This window comes from Spinacia oleracea, chromosome 1, assembly GCF_020520425.1.
Source record: "Spinacia oleracea cultivar Varoflay chromosome 1, BTI_SOV_V1, whole genome shotgun sequence".
Taxonomy (NCBI): Eukaryota; Viridiplantae; Streptophyta; class Magnoliopsida; order Caryophyllales; family Amaranthaceae; genus Spinacia; species Spinacia oleracea.
The window spans coordinates 113,652,475-113,671,510 of record NC_079487.1 but is presented as its reverse complement, the minus strand read 5'-3'; the positions used below and the strand labels follow the sequence as shown (position 1 = coordinate 113,671,510).

General features: G+C 32.5%; 2 protein-coding genes across 2 annotated transcripts; one reads left to right on the top strand and one right to left on the bottom strand.

The window, feature by feature from the left end:
- Positions 1–1,251: 1,251 nt before the first annotated feature.
- Positions 1,252–6,102, top strand: LOC110794814 (telomere repeat-binding protein 3). Its single transcript, XM_021999776.2, has 10 exons — positions 1,252–1,613; positions 2,313–2,452; positions 2,537–3,332; positions 3,416–3,625; positions 3,718–3,780; positions 3,887–3,966; positions 4,125–4,369; positions 4,467–4,778; positions 4,869–4,932; positions 5,586–6,102. Exons 2-10 carry the CDS (start codon positions 2,369–2,371, stop codon positions 5,784–5,786), a joined length of 2,055 nt encoding a protein of 684 aa, XP_021855468.1. The 5' UTR covers positions 1,252–1,613; positions 2,313–2,368; the 3' UTR covers positions 5,787–6,102.
- An 8,354-nt stretch (positions 6,103–14,456) lies between these two features.
- On the bottom strand, positions 14,457–18,794 carry LOC130465618 (uncharacterized). Its single transcript, XM_056834452.1, has 5 exons — positions 18,442–18,794; positions 18,176–18,362; positions 17,197–17,574; positions 16,484–16,888; positions 14,457–14,852 (listed from the first exon to the last, which is right to left on the bottom strand). Exons 1-5 carry the CDS (start codon positions 18,792–18,794, stop codon positions 14,457–14,459), a joined length of 1,719 nt encoding a protein of 572 aa, XP_056690430.1.
- Positions 18,795–19,036: the final 242 nt, after the last annotated feature.

Genomic DNA, 19,036 nt, shown 5'->3' with positions numbered 1-19,036 from the left:
GGGTTGGGTTGGGTCGAAATCAGGTCGACCCATTTATAAACGGGTTGAGATTTTCCCAACCCAACCCGACCTGTTTAATTAAACGGGTTTAAATTTTCAACCCAACCCAACCCAATTATAAACGGGTTGACCTGAAGTTGACCCGTTTAATTTTTTTTTTTTTCACTTTTAAGTGTAAATATAAATTGACTTAACTATAGAGTCGCGAGGTGATATTTTTATGGCATATCTCATAGAAAAAGTAATACTTAAATATGTATTTGACATGTATCAAAATGTCAAATAATTATTCATTTTTGAAGGAAAAATGAGAAATAAAATATTTTAAATAAAATTCTACAGATGTATATATTACATACTTGCTTGAACTTAAACGGGTTAGGCGGGTTGTTTTCGGGTTGAACATTTCAACATGACCCAACCCATTTAATTAAACGGGTTGGGTTGGGTTGACCCATTTAATTAAACGGGTTGAAAATCTTGACCCAACCCTTTATCATTGGGTTGGGTTCGGGTTGGGTTGGTGGGTTGGGTCAATTTTTACCAGCTCTACTTATTCACCTTTAATTGCAATAATAAAACTTTTACGTTTCTTGACACATAACTTTAATCATTAATATCTTCAATCATCAACATGTTCAAATCATATGAAAAAAATTGATACTCCATATTTGAAAACATACAATGAGAGACTAATCTAGCAACTTCTATATGACTATATTGTATTACATATACATTGCCAAAATTTGTCAAAAAAGAAGTTTACCATGATAGTAAATAGAGCAAAAAAGTCAAATTATTGCAACTAAAAGTAAATGGTAAATTATAATTATACACGTAATACAATAATTAATTCAGGCATCATTTAAACACAAATACTAGTAAAGTTTACAAATAGCATGAAAAAAAAACTTTCCAAAAATGTCATTGTTTAGTCCTGAATTTTCTCCAAAACACTATCTAACAACAGTGTCAAAAAAAGAAACCTGCAAAAATCATCGAAAATGCCGGGGGCTTAAACTGAAAAATAGAGGTTCAAAATTTGATAGATTAGAAAAATCAGGAATTTAGTGGGAAATGTGGTCTGAAAAAACAAAAATACATTTTATCCAAAAAAAAAAAATCACCACGGTAAAAAAAATAACCCCAAAAGCAAGCATAACCGTTTGACCGGCTATTACCGGTTATGTGGCTGAGAGATTTGGTTGGGGTTTAAGCAGTTTATTTGTTGGGTAATCCGTAATTTAAATCCCCTCTCCCTCACACCCCGGGGTTTTGTATACCTTCTTCTGTCCCCACAACCAAACCCCTCATCTAGAGAGAGAAAATTCCCTTCATTTTTTAGAGGGAGAAACTCATAGAATTAAATAAAAACTGTTTTTTTTTGTTGTTGCGTTCGTTAATTGAAATGATCATACCATACTTTAGAGAGAGAAAGACGTAACTTCTATGAGAATTCAACCGAATTTTTATGCTTCATTTTCGTAAATTCATTTTGTGTAATAATAATAATTTAAAATATAATTCGTGAGAGGTTTATTATCATCAGTTCGTTGTAGATTAGGTAGTTTATCATTGATCGAAGAAGGAAGATCGTTTCGTTTGTTAATCAGGTGCGTTTTTTCTCGATCATTTTGAGTAGTGTTTAAATTTGGTGTAATTTGTTGAATTCTGTTCGAGTTTTTTCGTTTAATGCGCGTAATTTTGATCTCAGGTATTGAATTTGTTTGAATTTTAACTGTTTGATTTGAGGTTTTGGTGAATTCGGGCTCAATTTTGAGTTATTTTGGGGAATTGTTTCTCAGATTTTTAGCAACAAGCTTGTTTTCGTCCTAATTTCGATTATTGATCAAATGATCTTCGTGTTCGAATTACGTTAAATCGATTTAGAAGTGTTTTCTTAAGTTGATGATCAAGTTATTATGATCCAGAATTTGACGTTTTGATGCATAATTTGTTGGTTTTACGCTCTCATATACTTTCTCCGTGGCTTCTGTTAGAAGCAATTGATGAAAAACCTCAGAATTCTTGGTTTTAAGAGAGAGAGAGGGTTTTGTATTTCTGAGAATTTGCGTGTTAGATTTTCTTACTTTATATGGAAATGAAAGAGATACTTTTATGAATTATTATATGATCCAAATTTTTATGGATTTTCTTTCCTTTTTAAAAATTATTACAAAGTTGAAATAAGTTTTTACATAATTGTTGATATTATTTGTTGGAAATGATGCCTGATTTGGAAATTGGATAGATTGGTTATGTGGAATAATCTATGGTACTATTGGCTCATTGAATAATTTTTGTTGTGACAGGACATTCCTACAATTTGTTCATTCAGACAGCTTTTCCTGGCATGTATTTCTGAAATATGGTGTTGTTGAAGAGAACATTGGATCACGGTGTTAATGGCTACCCTTCTCCTGCTATACCCAGGGCTCCCAGATCCATACGAGTAAGTTCTTCGTTTATTAGATTGTGTTTTAGCCTATTATTACATTGCTTCCGTAGCTCGATTTTGATAAATCAGTGGTTACAGAAACGGGGGTTTCGTCAGAAAAAACGTGAAGGTGGCCAAGTATGTGCATTTGAGTTGCTGGCAACGGTTGCTGGAAAGTTGTTAGAAGAGAGTGAATGCTCTTCGGCTTCTAGTAGTGCAGCTGTGGGATTTGATCAGTGTGGAATTGATAAGAATGCTGCTATTAAGAAGGAGCTTCTGGATGTTGATAAGACATTGGGAGGGGAACATGATGATCAGGGTAGCTCTGAGGGTAGCGTCTTTTTCTCTGGTCTTCAGAGGGATACCTGTAAAGGGAAGCTTGAAACAGTGAAAGAAGTGACCGCTGATCATGTTTCTCTTTTTGCAAGCTCTGCGTGCTCTGAGAAGGTTGATTGTGAATCAAAGTTGGTAACCCAGAAAATCAACGACGTATTTGTAAAACATTCTTGTAAAATAGATGGGAGTTCCCCCAAATGTGGGGAGTCTGATGATACTAACTTAGACAATGGGCTCATTAGGAAACTTTTATGTACTAATGGGGATGCTTCTGGAGATATCACTACAGCTAACAAGTCATCTGCACCAGCCAACTGTGAAGAAAATGTTAATTTGACTCTTTGTAGGGGCTCTAATCCTAATGCTTCTTCTCTGAAACACGGGAGCGATGTAAAACTAAACTGTAAAGATGATGATGAAATTCTTTCTCGGTGCTCTAAACCTAACAACACGATGAAGGCATTCAGGTCACCGACATGTGTTGAAGACCATAAGCTTTTGATGTCCGGATGCTGGAAGACGGTCCCAAAACTGAAGGATGATGAACCTTCTAACACAGGTGCGCTAATAGCTTTGTACTTAATGATTGGCTTTAATCTCTTTAGAAGGGAAATTGATGAACATTTTGTTTGGTTTCTCCAGATGGTGGATCAAAACAGAATTACCCTTGCAAGAGACCCTCTTATGAGATAGACAGGTCTCAACGTAATACTCCATTCAAGAAACGAAGGTTATTGGAACGAAGCTCAGTGGTGACATACGATGGAGGCATAAGTTGTGAAAGTGTTTCTAACTCTCCGGAGAAGGAAATAGATGTGGAGAAGAATCTCTCAGCTGGGAAGCTGCATGAAGGTTTGTTTTCATTACATTTTCTTCATTGTTTGACCTCCAGTTTTAGCAAAGAGAAAAATCTGATTGGATAGATCAACTTCTTTGTCATGCAGGAAAAGGGATGCCCTCTTCAGTGTTCTGCCGCCAAAAATCTTGCAATTCAAGAAACTCTCAAGGTATTGTTGGAGTATTTTAGTAACAGTTACCATATTGAGTGCATAGTGTGTGTGTGTGTGCTGTGTCCTATAAGAATTTCTTACACGTAGTGCACATTTCATGCAGTGCGGCTTAGCATTAAGTCCTTCAAAGTACCAGAGCTTTTCATTGAGGTTTCGGAAAGTACAACTGTTGGTTCACTCAAGGTATGCAACTGAGTTATGGTTTTGCAAGACACGTATTTGGAGATTGTACTGACAGTTTAATTGTTTACAGTTTGTTTTTCATTTCTGATTTCAATTAGTATGATGCTTGCCAATGTTCATTATTAATAATATTTGGTCATTTATGAATATTTCCACAGAAAACTGTTTTAGAGGCTGTGACAACTATACTTGGTAGTGGATTGCGTGTTGGTGTACTTCTCCAAGGAAAGAAGATTCGAGATGACAGCAGAACTCTACTCCAGTCTGGCATAGCCCAAAGTGACGATATGGATACAGTTGGGTTTATGTTAGAACCAAATAGTCCAAGTCAACCTTCTCCACCTATATACCCTGAAGAACCTCCTTCTCCGCTTCCATGTGACTCACCTAAATTTGTAAATAGGTACATGACTGTAATTTAAGCTCTTCTGTTGTTTTCCCACTTCATGTTTATCTGGTGGTGTTAGCCTCTGACTATATTAATTTTGGTGATTCTGCAGGTCTCAAGTTAACCCTAATGGTGACAGTTTTGCTATCAAAACGCCTGAAAAACCTTCTATAACTTATTCAAACAGATCTTCTGGAAGTATCAAGGACTTAGTTCCTTCTACTACTGAACTGACTGACAAAACTGTCTCAAATTCCAAGGCTCTGGTGTCTGTTCCAGAAGAAAGTATGGAAGCTCTTACTGTGGTGCCTATGAGCCAGAGATCCAAGCGTCCTGATATTGGACAACGTCGTACTAGGCGACCCTTCTCTGTTTCCGAGGTAGAAGCACTTGTTCGAGCAGTGGAGAAACTTGGAACTGGAAGGTACATGATTCTTCGTGATCATTGTCAGTCAGTTATAATAGTAAGCAAAAAAAGGTTAATATCCTAATGCCATTTTATCGTGCCTCACAGGTGGCGTGATGTTAAGCTGTGCTCCTTTGAGAATGCTAAGCACCGAACTTATGTCGATTTGAAGGTAAAAAACTAAAAACACTTTTTGTTGTAGATGTATAGTTCTCTAACAAGTTATTTTCGTTATACGACATTCTTGGATGTTTTGACAAGCTCATCTTCGTACAATTTTTTGTTTAAAAGTAAGGCAATTGAATTAAAGACATAGACATGTATGGGTCCTGTCTCATTGTTCTCCTTACGCAGCTGTGGCCCTTACATTGCTTTCGCTGTTCTGATTCTTTCTGTTGGCACTTATAGTTCCATCAAATCAGGGACTCAAGCAACCTTAACTTCACTTGTACATAACTTTCTTGACAGTGATTGGCTAACTCCTCACTGACAAGATAATGTATATTAAATTAATTGTACATTATTTAAGTATGTAATTGAAATCTAAAATCATTTTATTTATTTATGGTGATAATTTATTATGTGTGAGTTGTTAATGAGACATGAATCTAAGCTTAGCTCCAAAACCCTTGTGGGGGTGAAAAGTCTGTGTACCACATGGTTTTGTATTCTTGTTATTAAGGAACTTATGATTTGTGTCTCATGAACAGCATATGCTTATCCTTTCATATTTCACATGATTTGAGTTGGAATTTCTTTTCTTTTCTTTTTCTTTTTTTCCTTTTTCTTTTTGTTAATTTTTAAAATTTTGTTAATCTTTATTAGGATAAGTGGAAAACATTGGTTCACACGGCAAGAATCTCACCGCAGCAAAGGCGAGGGGAGCCAGTTCCCCAAGACCTTTTGGACAGGGTATTAGCTGCTCAGTCTTACTGGTCCGAGCATCAAGCCAAGCAACATGGAAAGCAACAGCAGCAACAGGGTATTTTCCCTAAACTTACCGACTCGGTAGCCGGTAAAGCTTGAATACATTTTTTTTAGTTTGTAGATTTCTAATTGTTATGTAGAAAATTGGAAAAACAAGTTATAGGTACAACCGTAAAAGTATAACTTACAGGGGGGTAAAGAGAAAATATTGTAGAAATTTTACGAAAACATTCATGTAGCACCCATTTTTTACCATATTCATTGCCAATGGCTCACAATTAGCGGAGAAGCTTTTGGCCCCTTTGTAAATGATTTGTAATAGAATAAGAGGGTTTTTCTAAATTGGAAAAACCCATTGTTCTTTGATTTTTGTAAAGACTATATTATACTTCAATAGAGGAATTTTTTTAATGAAGTTGAGGATTTTTTATCCCTGTATTTCTGTATCTTCTACAATTATGTAAATGAGATTCAAACTCGAGTATTATTAATAATAGCCCGAGACTTTAGTTTCGAGGGCTTAATTAATTATAGTACTAAAAGTACTCGTACTATAGTTGGATGTTTGAATGGTTGAATGGTTCTTTGATTATTATTGCATACAAAGTATTAAGTATATCCCGTGAAGATAGGATTAGAGAAGATGCTGATTCTGTGTTGAAATAACGTGAAAAATTAAACTTAGTAGTTGACGTAATCCAATTATCAAATTTGTTATTTGGACATGTGGTGTTAATGGTCAACTGCGTGAAGTATTAAATAGAAAGTTGGATAGGAAATTTCAAACCCAAATTCTCTCATGTCATAGTCTGAGGTTTAACAGGTGTTAAATCATCATTTATGGTAAAAAACAAAAAGAAAAAACATAAATACAGTATTTACTCCATGATCTTGACAATTAGATCGAGTTTTTTTAGAGCAAGACTAGGGGGTGTGTTTCTTCAAATGTTATTTCATCCTTCCATGAATATTTAATAACCAAGTTATTATTATCAAGACTATAAGATTCAATACAATTTAACTCTACCCCCCTTAAATTCATTTTGAGACTTGTAAGTTTGTGTACAATATTGTTTTATTCAACTCACACACCGAGTCTTAAATTGATTTTTTGATTTTCAAAACTCATAAGACTTTGTCAAGACTCGTTCACTTCAATGCACAACTTTTTTTGTCTGATCTTAAAACTAGAAGATTCATATTTCATGTCAGTACAACTTAACTAATAATGCTTAGGTCTGATCATGCTCTTAGATTAACTTTTTACTTTGCTAAATCGACTTATATATTAGATAAGTTGGGGGTAAGAATCCATAAAATACAGAAATTTAGTAACTTACCTCCACAACATTTACAACTTTCTATTCACTTTCTCTTACTTTATTTTATTTTTTTTCTTACACCCACCCACTTTTTTTCCCATCTTAGTCATCTACCATACTTTATTTATATTTTATTATATCCAACTACCTTTTTGTACATTTTTCTTATTTTGTCTTATTATTTATGCAAATAGTACTATCGGTCCGTCCGTGATTTTTAGGAGTCACATATACTACTTTCGGCCGTCTTTTTTTAGGGGTCACATTTCCATTTTAGTAATTTTTCTACCCCACATCCTAATTACTCTGTATTTAACACATTAAATTTCCTCTATAGACCACAACTACAATACTCCATCCGTCCCGGAATACTTGACCTGTTTTACTTATCGGGACGTCCCTTAATACTTGACCTGTTTCTATAAATGGAAATATTCTAACAATATTATATTATTTCTCACTCCACCCCTATTAACCCACCTACCCCCTACTCCATACAAAAAATAATTAAAAATTCAACCCCTACTCTCTCCCAACCTCACCCCTTTACACATTTCCCACTAACTACATTAAAATAATACCCCACTATCAACTACTACCTATTAAATTAAATAAGTCAATTCAAGTCCCTTAAACTCTGTGTTGGTCAAACCGGGTCGAGTATTCCGGGACGGAGAGAGTAAACAATTATTTTCATTAGACTCATCCCCCACCCCTCCAAAAGATTATTGGTCCTACTCTCTTTCTGTGATTAAAATATTTATCCTTCCAGTTACTTTATTATTTTTATTAGATTCAACTCCCATTCTTTAATAGTAAAATTAAGAGTACTTTGTTAATTGTTATCAACTATCTTAATATTTGTGTTGAGGATAATCTAGATGATAGATTACTATATATATAAGACAGAGTTATGTGTTATAGGATAGATAGAAGTTTATAAGATCGACTTAGGATATCTACGGTTAGATATCTAGTACTCTCTCCTTCTCTTTTTATTCATTCTCATTGGAATTTTTTTGTGAGATAAAAAAAGTCAAACTAGAAAGAACAAAGAGAGACACAGGAGTATGTACTATAAATATGAGACGTATACCAAGTTACCAACAGATAATAAGAGACAATATAATTAATTAGGGTGAGTTTATCCCAAGTCCTAAGGTGATTTTCGAGGTGAGTCTCGAGTCTAAACTTAAGATAATGTGATAAAAGACTACAAGAAGTCTTGAAGTGAGTTTGAAAATCCAAGACTCACTCAAGACTACACTTTTTCTCCAACCAAATCTAATTATACCACATCATCATACTTTATCCTATTTAATTATCGTTTTTAGGAGTTTAGTTGAGTCTAAGACGAGTTTGGAGATAATGTGTAAAAATAGGGTGAGCCTTGTGTGAGTTTGAATAATAAACAAGTTAGTGGAAAGCTGATGTGACAGAGTCTTGAGATTGGGGGCGAGTCTGTGGGATAAACTCCCCCTTACTCCCTCCATTTTTTGACTTGCATCACTTATCTAAAATGAGTATTTTTATTTACTTGCATCACTTTCTCTTATGGAGGTTTTTGCGTTATTTTATAATTTCTCTCTCAATCCTATGTCCTCTCTTGTTAATCATTTATGTTTTACCCAAATCTATGGTCCCCTTCTAAATAGTAAAATATGACACCCCAATCTCACCCCTCAAAACAAAAGTTTGGTTCCCACTTCTCATTCTTTGATAATGTTTGATTGACCATAGAAAATTTTAAAATTCATGGGAAGAAAATGTTCCATGACTGATGACTCTATGTGTTAACATTTTTTAGGAAGTAATAAATATGTTTGGCTGAATTGAACATGCGAAGTAACTTTCTATGGAAAGTTCCACTCACCTAGAGGAGTCCAGGTAAGCAACTTTCTCCATTTTACAAACCAAACAACACTACAACTTTCCACTTACTAGGAAGTTACACTTCCCATGATTTTTCATATCAACTAAACAACACTTTTCATTTCTTTATTTATTCTACTTTCAGTTTTACAATAAAAAATTCTCACTTACACAGTTATACCATTTAATATTATTCTTATGTGGAACACCTAAAACTATGTGTCAATGCAAGTGATCCAATTTAATAAAAACGGAAGGAGTATACATTTCTACTACATAATAATATGAGAATATAATAATTAATTTACCATGCATCTTTTAAATTTCAGGTTTTTGTATTTAACACCTTATAAAATTTAATTTCATATTTACCACCTTAATTTTATGAAAAGTTATGTATTCATCAGTTTTTAACGAATTTCATCGACTTTTCATCCATGTGAGCTTCACTCAACCAACTTCTTTAATTTTCCTCATTTTTCATTAGGTTTTCAATTAAAAAGTTAGTCAAATAGGGTTTTAATGGACCGAAAGTTGAATGAAAACCGTTAAAAGGTGGTGAATTTAAAATATTTTATAAAATTAAGATAGTAATTAAATATGAAATTTAAAATGGCAAAAACAAAAATTTAAAAAGTGAAAATCTAAACCACTAGATGCCCTCCCGTAATAAACTTGATTCTCATCAGTCATCATGACTTAATCATGCATGTTTCACCCCACAATAGATGCAACAAATATTAATTCCCCTAAAAACAGAAAGGATAATATTTTCATCCGTAGATTTTTTTTTTTTTTTTTTTGGTGCTAATAAGCCACAAGGGCGGGGATGAGAATCGATCCCAAGATCACCTGGAATCGGGATGGAAGCTCTAACCAACTGAGCTATCCATTACTCTCATCCGTAGAATTAATAATACACGGATTAATTAGTACTAAATTACTAATTAGGATAAGAGCCTCTAACGTTCATTTCATGAGTTTAGACGTTGCCTAATATATTTACTAATATAAAAATAAATACGAGTATATACGTATATAGTCGTAATTAATTGGTTACAGTGGCGTCTGGGTGACCAACTTTTACCAGTTGAGAAAAGAAAGTAAAGAGAGAGGCAAAGCTAAGAACGCGGTAGTTGGTGAATTAGCTGGTAAGCCAAGCATCTTAGCTAGATTGTCATTGTGAGATCACCGCTCTTCATTTTACTCCTTCCTCTCTCCTTCCATGTTACGCCATGTGATTTTTTTTTTCCTACTTTATCCTTATTATTATTATTATTATTTCTTCTTTCTTTTATGGAGTATCTTTTTTTATTTGTTAATTTATATTATTACTCCTTTTGTTATTCCTAATCGGTAGCCCATTTTAGATATTTGTCTAAATGATACGGACTTGTATTATTTTGTACTCCGTAGATTGGTCGTGTAATCAACTACATAACAATAATTTTTATTCTGAAAATTGCACTATGTACATTTTTTATTGTTATTTTTATTTCCATTTTTAAAATAGGTACGTGAGGTGAAAGATATACTCTGTAATAGTAGTTGAAATCTCACACGAGTTAATTTATTTTGGCTATATAGACTGTGCTTTTATAAGAGAGAACATGATATACAAAATCATATGGCTCCTCAAGATACCCTACTACCCTAGGGATAGGATTCGAACTTATAACTTCAAAGTTGCAAAATCACACATCAGATCAAAGTATCAAACTCTCTTGATTACGTTACCCATTACTATACTGTAAGAGATCGAGAATTATACAACTAAATACGGAGTATACCTTAACTTACAACGTACTATTTACCCTCAATTTTGTCCATTTGTTTATACTTTACTATCTACGTTCATTGTTCTTTGCGGTTACTATTTGCACAAATATTAAGACAAAGAAAAGAGTGTAAAAAGGTGTGTTGATGTAATAAAATACGGATAAAGTAATTGAGGATTTGAGGGGGTGTAAAAAGGAGGGAGAATGTAAGAAAAAATAAAATAAGAAAAAGTGACTGAAAAGTAATAAATGTTGTGATGGTATTAAGACAGGTAAGATAGTAAAGTTTCATGTCCATAAATAGAGTTAAGCATATATAAATAATATTATGAAACAGATTAAAACGAAAAGTGTAAATATCATTTTGAAACAGAGGTAGTTCGGAGCATGTATTAGAATTGTATTTAGTGTCCCACATACAAAAGTGTATATTGGAATTTTCCTAGGGATTAGGTTCAACATTTTATTTATTTTTGTATGGCTAAAATAATTTTTAAAAATTGGACAAATAAATAAAACCTTAATTTTGGCCTTTTAAGGGGGGGACCAATCATGTTATCCCAAACACCAAAGATGGTTCCAAGAGGGAGGGAAGGAGGGCCATATGCATGTTTAAAGGTTTCTTGTGAATTGAGACTTCCTAATTGTTTTATTTATTTATTTATATTTTTTTGAATTTCTTTATTAAAAAGATGGAACTTATTTCCCAAGGGATTATATTCGAATAGCAAATAAAGTTAATTTTGTTTGGGTTGTAAAATTGAAACGTAAACCAGATTGGAAATCCAGGTGCTTGCACATGCACAGAATGCCATAATAATCAGAGATTAATTGATGGACCATAATAGCTTACAAGTTATGTACTTGAATTAATGGTAATTTAATTTAATTTAATTAGGAAGAAGTCACATTACAACTAGTTTGTACCAGTCTGTCATTTCCATTTCCAACCCGTTTAAGCTGCCCATGCAAAGGAAGTATCAATTGGAGCCACCATTTACAAAAACCAAATCTAGATCTACTTTAAGTATCTTAGGTAGTGTACACAATTTGGCTGTTTTTATTACGTACTCGGTACTCTTCTTCGGCCGTGTACTCGTATCCGAAAATAACTACTCCGTATTTATTAAACGAGGGCGAATTCCAACAATATTAATTTAGTGAATTGAAATAGAGTTTGAATTGCTAGTGATCAAGGGTATTTTTTTGGTTTGAGATAGGTAATACTGTTTAGGAAATTTTGGTATTTACTACTTCACTTTTGTATTAACTAGCATTTAAATTATTATTTTTGTAATTTACTACGAAGTACCTTAAAGTATGTTTTTGTTTTGGAGTCACTACCACTTTACGGTTTTCTTAATTTAATATTAAGATATTTTTTTCGTTTCTTAATCGTTTTAAGTGACTCAAAACTTATACTTCTCTTTTTCTGTAAGGATTTCATAAGGAACACTATTTCAAAAAGAAAAAAAAAACGCGTATGATACTACACAATATTTTAGAAGTTCACAAATATTTTTTTATATCATTTGATCTTTTATAAAACTTCAAAAGTACGGTCTCTATGGGGTCTTTACATGTAAAGGAGGAGAATGAGTTTGAGCCTTTGAATCACTTAAAACAATTAAGAAACGAATGTAATATCTTAATTTTAAAACGAAAAAATCGTAAAGTGGTAGTGATTTTTTTTTAAAGCATACTTTAAGGTACTCCGTAAATAACGAAAAGAATAAGTTAGTTAAAGCAAAAGTTGTGTATTTTTAAGGTACTCAAACCAAAAAAATCCTAATGTTTATTTACAAACTAGATTTTTAGCCCGTGTGATAGCACAGATTCTATTAAATTTTGAAGTTAAAATTAAACTCTTATACATACAAATTGCTATATTTATATAATAGATTAAATAAGTTTTTTATTTTGGATTTATTCATTTTAGATTTATTTTTTTAATTATTAGAGTGTTTGATTTTGGATGAAGTCGTATATTGGATTATGTTTGATTTTGGATTGAATTTTATTTTAGATTGGTGTTTAATTTTGGATGACTTTTACTTTAGATTTGTTTTTTTGAATATTTGAGTGTTTTATTTTGGATGGAGTTATATATATTAGTGATTAATTCATTAAAATATCTACTTCAAAAATAAATTAGAAATCTTAGTGTTTGATTTTGGATTGAATTTTATTTTAGATTGGTGTTTGATTTTCGATGAATTTTACTTTAGATTTATTTTTTGAATATTTGAGTGTTTTACTTTGGATGGAGTTGTATATATTAGTAATTAATTAATTAAAATATCTATGTGGCACCTAATTAATTATCTACGCGGCACTCGATTTATTGAATTCAAAAATAAATTAGAAATCTTATTTTCATTAGTCGAAATTATTAGATTTCCTACTTGGCGCTCTAAATTTCAGCAAATATGCATCCTTTACCACCTTGTGCAACTAACGCCCCGCGACTACGAGACACTAGTCAAGTTAATGCTCAATATTTAGTAAGACACTCACAATTCACAAATAGGCATACACATTCACGTGTATAGAATCGATTTTCCCTCTTTAATTTTTCATGTAAGTCTAGATAAGTTCAATTCAAGAAAAATAAAGGCATTGATGTACATAGAAAATTATCCCAATATACAAATCACAACTAAATAAAATTTCCAAAAAACTAAGTTCTGAAAATTATGTTAAAATAAAAATAGGTCTACAAAAATAAATTTGGGTAAGTACTCTCAGTAACTGGAAAATTAAGTCTGAAACTAAAAGTACTTCAGTTTCCATTACTGGGCTTGTGCTCCGTACACATGTTTCTTTACAGGTTAATGTACAGTTATTAGTGGGCCACCACGAGACCCATGAATCCATGATTTGATGAGGCCTATGAGGCTATGAGCCCCCTATCTATTGGTATCGTGCTAGAAAAACAATACTTACGTATTTTCTGATTTGGGTTAAATATAGGTCGGTGACTTTCGGGTTTAAGTTTACAAATTCTTGTTTAATTAGAATTTCGGGTTCGGGTCAAATTAAGGATTGAGATATTTTAAAACACGTATTATATTTTCAAAATAGGTAATAAAATACAAAATATGCGCACAAATTAACAAACATTCATACACAAGTTTAGATTTAAAATTCAACTATTAATTGCTGTATAATTCAAATGAAAATCAAATTACACCTAAAAAGACGTTTTTGTTTTGTTTAAAGTTCATCATAATCTCATTCTTTTTACTATAAATACAACAATTTTCAATCGGTCGAGTAAAAAACGAAATCATTCGGATTTTGACCCCTTGCTTTTCGGGTTGTTTGGGTTCGATAAAATCGGGGTACAGGCCACAATGTCTTGTTCGATATCCAATATTTTAGGGCTGGTTTCGGATCGGAGTTTAGTTCGGATCAATTTTTGACAAACCTACTTTGTATCGTAGTCTAGTTGAGATTCCAATTTGAATTTGTCTTTCTTTTTTTTGTTTGAAAGCAACGTCCACTCTTTTCAAGATGATCTAGCTCAAATTAAAAACTACTCCCTTTAATTAAAAAGTTTAAACTTTATTTCACTAAATAAGTAAATATCTTTTTTTTTTTTTTTTTGGTTTTAAAGGTAAGCTTTATTAGAATAAATGAGCCCAAAAACAGAGCAAGACTACGAGGCCAAAGCCCAAATAGCCAGGCTCAAAACAATTTACAACAAACCCAGTCTACAAAATAACCAAGAAAAACAAACAAGCTACGAGGATTACAATGCATCAAACCATGTCAAATCACTACCAGAAACATTTTTAGAAACATTTGCAGCCTCCCTGATTAGGAGAGATAAGATCAGGAAGAACGATTTTCATTCTCCCACAAATCAACTTTGAGATACACTTTAAAAGTACAGAAGAACGAGATATAAGTCTGAAATCTGTCACATTAACCAGATGAGAAGACTTAGGAACCAAAGTAATAATGGTAGCATTAATTTCCTTTAAAATCTTACATGAGGAAAAGAAGCTTTCCACAACTTTACAAGCATCCATACCAACCACTTCCCAAGAGTCCTTGAAAACTTGGCTAGTAAAAGCATCTGGACCATGAGCTTTCTCTCCATCAATGGAGAACATAGCATTCTTGATATCCAGATAAAAAAACGGAGCACATAAAGTAGGGTGCAAAGAATCAGGGATGATAGCATCCTGATGAACAACATAGGCCCTCACATAAGTTCAAATGCTATCACAAGAACCAAGAAAAACTTTATAATAATCAATGAAAGCATTAGCAACTCTCTCTGGGGAATGGATGATATTACCACCCTATCATGAATGGAATAGATACAATTGTATTGACACCCCATTTTAATACTTTGATGGAAAAAGATGTATTTGAATCAGTGGTGTATTTAAGATTTTGAAACAAAGTATAAACTTTTAAAGAAATAAAAACTACAAAATTTATTAAAAAACTTATAATGAAAATGACAATTTAACAGTTCAACCCATATAAATATTATAGATGCATAAAAAAGTTCTTGTTCTTATCAAAATTACAATTGCTCTTACCGACCCCTCGTATTCTAGAAGCGGTTCAATATATCATATATCGTCACTTATTTGTAGAAATACATCTTTCTCTATATAAGTAACTAGAAAATCATTTAGCAATTGATCTCCTATACTATTCATGAGGCCTTTTAACCAAATTGGTAAAAAAAAGTGGACGTTAAGCGACAAATTGGTAAAAAAAAAAAAGTGTCTCAGGCGACAAATTGGTAAAAGAAAGTGATTCAGGCGACAATTTGGTAAATTTAAATCACAGCGACGACGAATAAGCCACAAAACCGATCGGAATTTAGAAAATCTAATCACGTGACTCACACGCTCTTAATATTGTTTTTTCCAATTTTTTTCTTCGTTTTCCTGCAATTTAATTTTATGATTAATACTTTTGTAAAAAAAATATCGTAATTAATTTCCTCCCCTTCTCCTTCTCTTTCATTTTCTCTCTCTTCTCCTTCTCTTCCATTTTTGCGAAGTGCCCTAATAATGATGATACTAGGGGCCACAACATCAGTGATAATATCCCTACTGAATCTTTATTGAAATTATTAGTTTATTTATCAAATTGGTACTAATTAATTAATTTCAATTGTAATTTCAATGGAATACTAATTATCAAACCCATATTTCACTAATCAAGTAAGCATAGTATAACCCCTGCATTTTAAACCTAATTTCATCAATTAAACAAGCATAATTATAATAACCCTAATTTTTAAACCCCGATTTTCACAATCAAGCTAGTAATCAAAATCTTAAATCCTAAATTTTCGATTACAAGCGACCAATTTTCATAACCAATCAGTCATAATCAAACATCAACCACCATTAAAAAATTGCATTTGAAAAGACAAAAGCAAGAAATTAACTCTGAAATTCACCTTTATCACGCCAAATCCTTGTGTTAATGATACTCTTCCCTTATTTTTGTTGAGTTGACTCAGTAATTCTTCAGCAATGGTGGGTAAGCACAAAAATGGAAGAGAAGGGGAAGAGAGAGAAAATGAAAGGAAAGCAAAAGCGGAGGAAATTAATTACGATTCTTTTTTTTTTTTTACAAAAGTATTAATCAAAAAAATAAATTGCGGAAAAATTAAGAAAAAAATCGGAAAAAACAATATTAATAGCGTGTAGTCACGCGATTAGGATTTCTAAATTCTGATCGATTTTGTGACTTATTCGTCGCCGTTGTGATTTAAATTTACCAAATTGTCGCCCGAGACACTTTTTTTTTACCAATTTGTCACTTAACGTCTACTTTTTTTTACCAATTTGGTTAAAAGGCCTCTGAACTTACTCCTCACAATAGTCATTGCAGATAATGCCCTTTCTATAGTTGCAGTTGCCACATGAAGAATCAACACCATCTTTATAAGCAAGTAGATACGACAATACGTCTCATGCTTCATTGTCTCAACAAGTTTCTTGGATAGTTCTCCAATATCTTCAAAATCCTCAAATATCTCATCTCTTTGCATATCATGAATAAAATTATCAAGTTCATCCTCAAGACAAAGCAATTCAGAACTTGAAAACTCATTAGGATAAAATTCAGCAAGTCTAAGTAACTTTGACTTGTCAAAATAATAGAAGGAATTGACAGGATTTAGACATCTCATACAAAGAAGAAGCTCCATACTTACTTCGCCAAACCGATGATTAAGTTCTTGAAGCTGTAGATAGTTGCCAAAAAATACTTGAAATCGAAAATGATAAAGCTTTGTAACATGTTGTTGATTGTCATGTTTTTTTCTTCCCAAATAGCATACTCTTCATCCATATTAGGAACAATGATACCTCTTTTATCACAAAAGGAGATCTCTAAAGTCAAAAGAGATTCCCACCCATCTTCTCTAATTTGTGGCAATTATTCTTTAGTCAATTTTACAAGTGAAAATGCATTAACAATGTCTTGATCTTTTTTCTACAGTGCAATATTCAATTGAATTACCACCCCAAATATCGTCTTCATCAAATATACCATGAAAATAAAGTTTAATAACACAAGTGCAACACCAACACGATCAACTTTTGCACGGTCATCTGACTTAGAGGGATTTTCAAAAATCATGTCTAGTACCTCACATATCGCCGGATGCAAGACAATTACATTCAACAATAACTTATAATTAGATCTCAAACGAGTATCACCTTGTCTTCCCAATCCAAGTTGTTGATTCAAACCTTTCCCACTTTCAATTTCACCACCTTCAAATGCTTTTGCAACGAATTGAGTTTGAGATTCATTAAAAATTTCTTGACGCTTACAAGAGCCTCCAACAACATTCAACATAGTAGAGAGAAGTACAAATAACCAATCACAATCAACATTCTTTTTGGAAACTGCAATAAGTGTTAGCTGAAGTTGATGTGCAAAACAATGAATGTAATATGCAGATTTTGTTTCATTCATAATCAAGGTTTCGAGACCATTGGAGTCTCCCTTCATCCATCATAACTTTTCCCTCTAATTTTAGTTGGCTTAGTGCATACTCAGCAAGTATAGAATAAATTGCATCCCGAAGAGATAGTGAAGTAGTATCCTTAACATGAGCAACGCAAATAAATATTTCCACAATTGCTCCTTTTTTTATCGACATAACGCAGACAAAATGCCATTTTCTCTTTACATGATACACCACGAGATTCATCAACCAATATTCCAAAGATACTTCTCCGTAATTACTCTAATTGTTTCTTTGGAACAAGAATTAGCAAGGTATTTTTGAATCAAAGGAGAAATCATTTGATTTTTTTCCGGTGTATTTTTCAATACAACTTTAGCAAAAAAAATTCCTTTTAGCATACCACTTTAAAAGTTAACGAAAATTTCCCTAATTAAAAGAATTTTCACTCTCATCATGACCACGAATCGCCATATCTTGAAGTAAAAGGTATCTCAAACAATCAAGTGAACAAATCAAACGTGTTCGGTAATCCTTTCTAGCTTGTGGAGTTACTGGAGATAAAACATTTTGAATGGATGCTTGTGGATTAATTAAAGCATTGTATTTCTCAATACGCTTCTTATGAACACTATTAATAGTACCGACATGCTTAGAAAAAGCACGTGGTCTATACCAACCTTTAAAACATTTTGTAACAAAAGCATCATGTCCATCACCATCCAGAACACCTATATCATATCTAAACAGATAACAATCAAAGAAAAATGCAGCTTATTTTGCAATATTATACTCAAGCCCAAGTTTTGTAAGCATCATACAAGTCATGATTAAAACAACGCATTCCACCTCCAATAAATCTTTGTTGAAAGTCATGATCACGTGGTTGGATAACTTTTCTTTGAATATATGCTCTTCGAACTGTATCTTGATCATCAGGATGATAATCGGCAATTATTTTCTTCTGTCCAAGATCATATGAGAGAGAGTTGATATCAAATTGATGTACTCTTTCTCTAATTGGAGCAGTTGTATGTGGAGTAGAAGGAGAAGCTTCATTCTTATTTTGATTTTGAGGAGCAATTGGAGATGATGTGTTATCATCTTGTGTTCTCCTCTTTTTTTCCTGAAAATATGCATCTAATGTACTTCTTGTTCTTCTTTCTTGATGCATTATGGTCACTCATCCTTAATTTTAATCGGTTTTGAGTTTTGAACATAGTAAACTATAATTGTAATTGTACAATAATAAAGGTATGAACTAAATCAATTTAAATAATTGTGTATAATATACAGATTTAACTATTTACTAAAAAATCATCACTCCATAAACGGTCGCTTTACTTATATACCCCTTATTAAAATCAATAGACACTGAAATTTGCAAATTAAACAAACAACCGTACTTCAAAAAAA

Coding starts and splice junctions, on each gene's coding strand:
- LOC110794814 (XM_021999776.2), top strand. CDS start 2,369: ATGGTGTTGTTGAAGAGAACATTGGATCACGGTGTTAATGGCTACCCT. Junction 3,626..3,717: donor AGCTGGGAAGCTGCATGAAG/GTTTGTTTTCAT, acceptor TTTGTCATGCAG/GAAAAGGGATGCCCTCTTCA. Junction 3,967..4,124: donor CAACTGTTGGTTCACTCAAG/GTATGCAACTGA, acceptor ATATTTCCACAG/AAAACTGTTTTAGAGGCTGT.
- LOC130465618 (XM_056834452.1), bottom strand. CDS start 18,794: ATGCATCAAGAAAGAAGAACAAGAAGTACATTAGATGCATATTTTCAG. Junction 18,363..18,441: donor CGTTGTTTTAATCATGACTT/GTATGATGCTTA, acceptor TTATCTGTTTAG/ATATGATATAGGTGTTCTGG. Junction 14,853..16,483: donor GAGGCCTTTTAACCAAATTG/GTAAAAAAAAGT, acceptor GTTGTTCATCAG/GATGCTATCATCCCTGATTC.